Source organism: Capsicum annuum, chromosome 10 (assembly GCF_002878395.1).
Source record: "Capsicum annuum cultivar UCD-10X-F1 chromosome 10, UCD10Xv1.1, whole genome shotgun sequence".
Taxonomy (NCBI): domain Eukaryota; kingdom Viridiplantae; phylum Streptophyta; class Magnoliopsida; order Solanales; family Solanaceae; genus Capsicum; species Capsicum annuum.
The window spans coordinates 153,050,014-153,058,878 of NC_061120.1; the positions used below are offsets into that span (position 1 = coordinate 153,050,014).

At 34.4% G+C, this 8,865-nt stretch overlaps 2 protein-coding genes across 3 annotated transcripts in view; both read left to right on the forward strand.

The window, feature by feature from the left end:
* Positions 1-1,494, forward strand: part of LOC107845960 (macrophage migration inhibitory factor homolog) — an 8,458-nt gene extending 6,964 nt beyond the window's left edge. The window contains exons 2-4 of one of the 2 annotated variants that reach the window (XM_047398221.1): positions 675-875; positions 956-1,014; positions 1,174-1,494. In XM_047398221.1, the coding sequence (XP_047254177.1) occupies positions 675-875; positions 956-1,009 (255 nt within the window). In that variant the 3' untranslated portion in view covers positions 1,010-1,014; positions 1,174-1,494. The remainder of the gene's footprint in view (positions 1-674; positions 876-955; positions 1,015-1,173) is intronic. The other variant, XM_016690475.2, reaches the window with a different exon arrangement.
* Positions 1,495-5,351: 3,857 nt separating this feature from the next.
* LOC107845961 (PRA1 family protein B4) lies at positions 5,352-6,739 on the forward strand. The gene has a single exon (XM_016690476.2). The coding sequence runs from the start codon at positions 5,847-5,849 to the stop codon at positions 6,519-6,521; it is 675 nt and encodes a 224-aa protein (XP_016545962.2). The 5' UTR covers positions 5,352-5,846; the 3' UTR covers positions 6,522-6,739.
* The last annotated feature ends 2,126 nt before the right edge of the window (positions 6,740-8,865 follow it).

Below are 8,865 nucleotides of genomic sequence, written 5' to 3' on the forward strand. Positions count from 1 at the left end.
AAGCAGATTACATAACATAAATACAACACCCATAAGGAATATAAAACAGAGGAAAGCAGAGGAAAGCACACAGATTCGTAATAAAACATGGAACACGGAATACGGAATCATAATAGGAATAAAACCCCCACCAAGTAATTCCCTACACTAGCGACCCAAACTGGCCCTAATCCTCTGCCGTAATTCGCGTCTTCCAGATCTTCCTATCTAGGGTCATGTCCTCGGTGAGCTGTAACTGTTCTGAAAGAGTATGTTGTATATTTATGTTGTATGCATGCAGCTGAAATGATAATGGATTTTAATTGCACTTAAGACTCAGGTGAATTATCCTTTGGTTTAGTAATTTTTTGAAATGTCAATGATGTTTTTAAGGTAACTCCTCCCCTCAGAAATTTGGCTCTTGAAATTTTAAGGGTTAGACTTTGCAGTTAAGTTTCTGAAAACTATTAGCTTTACAAGATAATCAGTCTCTAGCTTGATGAATTCAGAAGTCTCACTAAGTAGAAAATAATTACCTATTTGTAGAAAAGGCGTTAGCTGATGAACATTTTAGCAAGTAGGTTCACTCAACACGTTTTGCTTTAAGTCTCTCTTGGGAAGCTCAATTGACATGCTTTGTCGTCCTTGTTTGATTGGTTTCTCTGTAGTACATTAAGATTGCTTTGCTTGTGCAGTATGTCATGATTGTGCTGAAGGGGTCTGTTCCCATGTCTTTTGGGGGTACAGAGCAACCCGCTGCCTATGCTGAGTTGGTCTCCATTGGGGGCTTAAATGCTGATGTCAACAAGAAGCTCAGTGCTGCAATTTCTGAGATGCTTGAGACCAAATTGTCTATCCCCAAATCTCGATTTTTCCTGAAATTCTATGATACTAAGGTATGTGCTTGGCTTCTTAATCAATAAAGGATGGGTAAATTCCCCGCATATCTCTCATTGCATTCTTCCTGTTTGTTTAGGCTCATCAAAGTCAAGAATATGCACAATGTCTGCATGCTGTACACCAGTACTAGATCATGTAAATAAACTTTCACCGTCTAAGAACACTAGAATTTTTTGTACTTCTCCAATTCCTCAAGTATTTGTGAACATAACCTTCTACTTTAGGAGTGTCAGTCATACAAATATTTTATCCTTTAAATCTGACGAAACTGATGAATGATGCTCTATTTTTCAGGGTTCCTTCTTTGGCTGGAATGGATCTACCTTCTGAATTTCTATTGTCATTTCACAATTGGCTATCTTTGAGCCACATATGAACTGTATGTATGTGGTTGGATCTGTATCTGCCAAGTAACTTGTTATATCTTTCTTGGTAGTACTTGGAATGATGAATGTCTGGTCCTTGTGATTGATGGAATTATCCTGCTTCTAAACCTTTGATGTGATCTTGGCATTGTTGTCTTGAATAGGAGGTTGCTATCAGTACTCTTATGCAATGACATGACATCATTAAAGGAATAAGTTGCATTTGGTAAAATGCTTACATGCGTTCAAATTGTTGTTTCATCCATATCTTCTTTATTTCGGTGCACCATATTTGTTGCATTCCTATTTTAAAAAATATTTCTTCAATTAATGACTCTGTTAAAATTTTACCTTTCGATTGTCATCTGTCAAGAAACAATATTAAGATTGTTGAGGAAGTCGGCAGCAGCCATTCTAGTAGATTCACGATCACAACAGTTTAGATAATGTTCACCTTAACGTTTTCACTTCGACTGACCGGCGGACTCTGACGCCGGCGATGGCGTAGACAAGCCGGAAACAGATAAGGTCTACCCTCTCTCCCCCTTTCTCTCTCCCCCCTTCAGATCTCTCTCTCCTGTTTCTCGTTATCGTCTTCTCCACCCATTCCATTTCTTGTCCCATCACTGCTATCGTCAGCGGGTTTAGGCTTCCCGCTGGCTCGACTCCAGCAACGGGGGAGGTGTTCATCAGCGGCTAAACAGGTAGGTCAAACTGGTTGGTTCGACGTCCGACGACGTCCAGATCCCGGCAAGACCCTGAAGACGCTCCGGCGAAACTCCGACGATGTACCAGTGGCCTCTTTCCCGTCGACCTTATTCTGGCAACCAATTTTCGACATCAACATTGCCTGAACCAGCAGCACACAGGCGTACCGGTGACATCTAAACTTTGATTATTTTGTCACTTCATACTGTTTAATTTCTTTATATTATTTTGTTTCTTGTCTCTCTTTTTTGCGTTCTTTACCTGTTGCTAGTGATCATAGTTGTGACTGGTTGCTTTGCTTATTGGTGGATATTGTTTGTGTTGTCTTTAGCTGCTAGAACTTGGGGATTTCTAACCTTGGCTATCTATTTTTTTCGGATTATTACATCGCTTGACTTATTTATAATTTGTGGGATTGAATTTTTTTTCTCGAGTATTCCATTTACTATGCTTGTGCCTTTTATTTCCTTTTGTTGCTTTACTACTATCGTTGTGTGTATTTTCTTGGAGTTGTGGTTGTGGACATTGATGGTAGGATAGGGTCATGTCCGAGAGGGTTAGGGCAGGGGGCTGTGTTGAGGGTGGGGGAGGAGGGAAGGGCAGGTGTGGGAGTGGGGATGGTAGAGAAAGACGTGTTGGTAGAATTGATAGGCTGAAGGTTGGGTCTTGGAATATAAGGATTCTTCAGGGTAAGTCTATAGAACTGGTGAAGATTCTTAGAAAGAGGAGGATCAATATTGCATGTGTACAGGAGACTAAGTGGGTAAGGTCAAAGGCTAGGGGTGTAGATGGTTACAAGCTTTGGTACTCTGGTAGCGAGAGACGCAGGAATAGAGTTGACATCTTAGTAGATGAGGAGCTTAGAGGGCAGGTAGTGGAGGCTAAGAGGATCAGGGATAGGTTGATGACTGTTAAGTTGGTCATTGGGGGGTCTACCCTGAACGTGGGGAGTGTTTATGCGCCGCAGGTGGGCTTGGATGGGGGGAGAAGATGCGGTTTTGGGAGGCTTTGGATGAGGTGGTGAGAGGTAGGGGTGTACATAAGTCGGGTTGGTTTGGTTTTCTATTGAAAGAAAACCAAACCAATTATATCGGTTTATTAAAACTATAAACCAAATCAAACCAACATAAAATCGATTTTTTCGGTTTAGGTTTTAGTCGGTTCTTTCGTTTTTTTCAGTTTTTCTTGGGATTTTTTTTATAATATTTATTTTTGACAATTATATTGTGATTGAAGTTTAGATCAAGTATGTTTTCATTCATGCGCTAATGAAAAACCACAATTATGAAAAATTGAGGAGCGAAAAACTCTCTTGAAACTAAAAAATAAGATGAAGAGTGAAAAATTTAGATTTTAAGTTTATATTAGATTTTGGATCATTTTATTAGTAATTAATGGATAAATATTACAACTTAAAGGCCCAAATATGAATATATATATATATATATATATATATATTAAAAGTATAAATATCCTTAGAAAAGTGAATTGAACTTTTTGTCATTCATTGAAATCCTTGCTTTAAACAAAATCGTCCTTTTCACTATTTCTTCCTAATATTTGAACAAAGTCTTCTTTTTCACTCTTTCGTCCTAATATTTAAAAGTTGAAAATTAATTAAATGTATTTATGGTAAAAAAAAATTTCCTTATTAGAAGACATCAGAATTTCTAAATCTTTTCTAATTTAAGAATTGAAAATTAATTAAGTATATTTATGGTAACTCTTTTCTTATTTGAAGCCATTCAACTGAAATATTTTTTATTAGTTTAAGAATTCTAAATCAACTAAATTTGATTTTAAGAAGATTTGAAAAATCTAAAAATAAATATAAAACTATTAGACTAATAAAAAATTAAGAAATTCCAGATTTTTAAATGTTTTAAGTACGTTATAGAATGTAATCAATAAATTTGTAAAGATTTGACTTTAAAAATAAGGAACGATTATATATATATATATATATATATATATATAATCGTAAGATAATTATGGTTTAAATTGATGCGTTTTTCTTATTCTGTGGCAATAAGGGAAAGAGGTACACAAATGTAAAAGTGATACCATCAACCACTTGGAATTGGAAAATATATGTGTATATGTCTATGTTTACATTATTACATTAAAGTGTGAAAGATTTTTGAAAAGTGATTTGAGCTTTTATACTTTATTAATAATCTCTGCAATAGATACAACAACAACAACAAACCCAGTGTATTCCCACATAGTGGGGTCTGGGGAGGGTAAGATGTACGCAGTTCATACCACTACCTCCGGAGAAGTAGAAAGGCTGTTTTCGATAGATCCCCGGCTCAAGACAAAGAATAATAAACATATCCGTAATAAAGCATGGAATAAGATGACCAGACATAAATACGCCACCCACAAGGAATAATAATTATTCCTTGTCTTGAGCCGGGAGTCTATCGGAAACAGCTTTTCTACTTCTCCGGAGGTAGTGGTATGGACTGCGTACATGTTACCCTCCCCAGACCCCATTACGTGGAAATACACTGGGTTTATTGTTGTTGTTGTATTTGAAGATTGCCAAGGGCTCGCTTGTTAGCAGAATCGTTTCATATATTTCATGATCTTAGTATTGTGTTATGCCTAGTTAGCTTTGTCATGACTGGTGCATTCATTTATCTCGCGATCATTCGTTCAAGGTTACACACATAATTTATGCTCCCTTACAAAACTTACATAAACAAACTGTACTTGTACTTGAAGTAACTTCTTGCTGTAGCAAACGCTGAAGTTCGCAGCTTCGCTATGTGTGTGGTGTGCGGGAGTTTTCCTGGGTTAATTTAGCTGATTGTTATTCTAAGAAAAAAGCACCCCTTATAGCTGTTGGGCTTCATTTTAAGATAAAGAAGATCATAGTGTTGAATGATTTGATACTCTACGCTGTTAAAACGTAGAAGGATTTCAATTCTACTTTTTGCAATTCAAGTAAATAATTGACCTAATTATTTATATGTAGCTTCACTATGATCATTAGATTTGATTGTCATGTGTTCATTGTGTTGGTAGAAACTAATAGATTTATTTAATGAAATAAGTAAGGTGCACACAAATTAATTTAAATACTGCTATGATTATATTTCACCTGCAAATTCTTCACGATAAGAAAGTAGTGGGAACATCTCCAATGATAGGGAAAGAAGATCCATTGAACAATACTCCTTTTAAGATAGAAAGAATGCATTGTACATGATACTAGTCCTAAAGTATCAATTTAACAGTTACTTTTTTTCTTTATTTTTACATGTCACGTTTTACTTTTCGAAAGTCAAACTATATGAATTACAGATTGAATGTTCAATACCGATTTTTATAGATTGAATGTTTAATACCGATTTTTTAGTGTTGTTCCAGAAGTCGGTAGCTAATTCTTGTAGATATATGTTTTGTGAGGTTACCCACCTAAATCATAGATAGTTATAGATCCTATAACAAAACTTCCTGAGAAATATCTCGAGATTTGGTAAAAAAAATTTAAGGTATATTTTTTTTTTCATCAAATTAATATAAAAAGTATTATACTTTATGATACTTTAGCATATTTTAATGTGATTAAAATAAATTAAAAGTCGATAATAATTAATCAACTTGCAAAACAACGTCAACCTCCAAATTTCTAGAAAACTTGTAAACCGTATGGTAATAATATAAATAAGTAATAAAGCTAGATACGAGTGAATGACAAGAAATTCATTGAGAAGCTGAGATCCACCGACGAAAACTTGGGTCTCCTTTCTCAATCAGTCAACTGTATTTAACAATACACAAATCAACCAAATCCCCAATTTGCCTCTTATAAAATCAAAATCACCTAACAATACTCCCCTTGATTCTCTCTTTGCATTTCCAATTCCTCCTCCCCCAGCAACCATGGCCAGCACCGGTTCATCACCACCAGTTCTTCCAATTTCCAACCCCCAAACCAACACCTCCGACTCCCAACAAACCATCAGCGGTGTAGTAGGGCCCACACCCGCCCTCCGTTCATTCATCACCCGCATATCTGATACCATCCAATCCAGTTTTTCCAATCGTCGTCCTTGGTCAGAACTCATTGATCGATCCGCTTTCTCTAAACCCGATTCCGTCTCCGATGCTACTCTCCGTATCCGCAAAAACTACTACTATTTCCGTACCAATTACCTCTCTCTCCTCGGCATCGTCCTTGCGGTTTCGCTTATAACCAACCCGTTTTCCCTACTCCTTCTCACCGCTCTTCTCGCTGCTTGGCTATTTCTCTACCTCTTCCGTCCTTCCGATCCTCCTTTGGTACTCTTCGGTCGGCAGTTTTCCGAACGGGAGACGCTTGGTGTTCTAATTATATCTACTGTTGTTGTCATCTTTCTAACGAGCGTTGGATCCGTCCTTGTTTCTGCTTTGATGATTGGTCTCGCAATTATTTGTACGCATGCTGCTTTTCGTGCACCTGAAGATCTTTTCCTTGATGAGCAAGAGTCTGCTGCAACTGGTTTTCTCTCCTTTTTGAACGCGGCTGCTGCGGCCCCTCCTGCTGCCGCTGGCCCTGCCGTTTCCGCTAGGGTTTGAGGCTACGACGTCGTAATTGGGGTATGAAGGTATTTGAAATTTTAGTAGTTAAGGGAACGACCAAATTAGATGATTAATATATTAAGATTGTTTGATTGTTCTTTTTTTTATTTTTGTTTTTAAAATATGGAAAATTAATAATCAGGATATCTGCTGGGGATTTTTTGTTTTTGTAATAATTTGTTATACGATGTTATGTCCAATCATTGATTGATTCATTTCTTCATTGTTGTTGATGATAATAAATGTTATACTACTGTTTCGAAATAAGTGAATTATTAGAGTATTTATTAGTATTTCAAAATAAATGAATTATTGAATTTTTTTTAAATTTATCCTTATAATTTGACAACTAATTAATTTTTGAAAATGTATTACAAGATCAATTTTTTTTGGGTAAAAATAAAAAATTGTATTAAATTTATATCTTTAATATTTTTTTTATCTGTGTGGTAAAATTCAAGAATTTATTTATTATAAAAAGAAAGATATATTTATCATTTACATAATTAATGAGCACGAACAAAAAGATTACTCCTTATGTTTATTATTGTTGTATAGTACTTCCTCCCTTTAAAAAGAATTATTTACTTTCACTTAGCATTAAATTTAAAAAAATAAACAAGGTTTTTAAATTTTGTAGTTTTAAATTAAAGTTATGTTAAATGTATTAAAATGTCTTTTAACCTGAATATGTCATGTTAAAAATTGAAATTAAAGTATTGTAAAAAAAAGAAGTCATTCTTTTTTAAATGAATTAAAAAAGAAAAAGTCAATTCTTTTTTGAAACAAAGGGAGTGGTACATTTCGATTAATGTATAAAATTTTGATCAAAAGCGGAATTGTTTTACATTCTGAAAATGCTATTCTTATTATATAATACGGCTGTTTTGATCAAAAGAAGTTATTTTTTAAATCAATTCACCAAAATGATATGTTTTTTGAGAACTTTACAAAATTAGTTTAAACGTTATTGGCAGTAACATATTAGATTTTAAAAGAACTAACGGACCAAAATGAACAGTAAACGGCGTTAAAGTAGGCTTGGTACAAATAGTAACGTTTTTTACTTAAAATGTTTAACATTAAATTTGCCAAATCAACTTTGCAGAGTTTGATGTGGCAAGAGTTGTAGAGTTTCATCACCATTGGTAACGTTTTAAGCTAAAAAGGTTACTGTCAGTAATGATTTCTATTTTAATGTCGTTTTGCTTTGTTAATTTTCTTAAAACCTAATATGTTACTGCCAACAGCATTTATACTAGTTTTGTAAGGTTTTCAAAAAGCATATTACTTTGAATTGATTTAAAAAATAACTTATTTTGATCAAAAATCCCATAATACGCGTCGATTAATGTACTTGGTCTCATATATTAATATTTATTCATGATCTTATGGAGACTCTTGTTCTGATGCTGGTTGGTTGTTGGGAGATGGTGCATGATCATTTATAGAGTTGCAAAACTTTAAGAAGTTGCTAAGATAACATGATCATATGGAGATCTTCGATTTCGAAGATGGGTGGCAAGTAAGATCCATTTTAACTATAGGGTTCGAATTCAAGTTCTGGAATAAATGTCTCCTATTCGTAGATCTGTGTTGCCTTATATAGTTGGATACAAAATTGCTTATATAGTTGGATACAAAATTATTTATTTTTAAACGGTAATGAAAGTAGAGAAAATTGAAGGATAGGTGTCATTTTAATCTTGAATAAAAGATTAGTGTATTGACCAACTTAAAGGGTCAAACATAATTAAGAAACTTAATTAAGTTAATTGTGAACTTGATTAACATTTTTAAAACTTTCTAATCTTTTCAAAAATATAAATCAACCCACACCCATCTCCTTTTCAAATCAATCGTCTCTCTCCTCTCTCTTTCGATAGTTTCTCCCAACTAACAGTTCTGTAAATTTTTTCCTTCAATCTTCGGCGACTTCAACCTCCGGCGAAAAATAGTTGGATTTCGATTTTCAACCGTTAATTGACGTGACAACCTTCCTCTTAAGCCACAACAGTTCGAGTTCTTCATCGTCTCTTTTCTTCTTTCACAGGTAAGAAATTATGGCCTTTTAATTTTGAAGTAAAAAAGGAACTTGAGGAACTTCTTTTCTAGTATTGGTTAGCAATTTTAATATTTGTTGTTTTTATTTGAAATGCGATCTAAATAAAATTTTAATTTTTGGTATTTATTCTCTTCTTATTTCGGAGTGAAAAATGATTTTTTGTTGTTTGTTGCGTTTTTTGAAATTTGATTTTTGTTGTTTGTATTTGTACAAACAAAACAACATCAACGATATTGGTCTTTTTTGTGTTGCGCATGTTGCTGGGTTGAGTTGTTC

Excerpts from the sequence above, each read along its gene's own strand:
- LOC107845961 (XM_016690476.2), top strand. The coding sequence starts at position 5,847 with ATGGCCAGCACCGGTTCATCACCACCAGTTCTTCCAATTTCCAACCCC.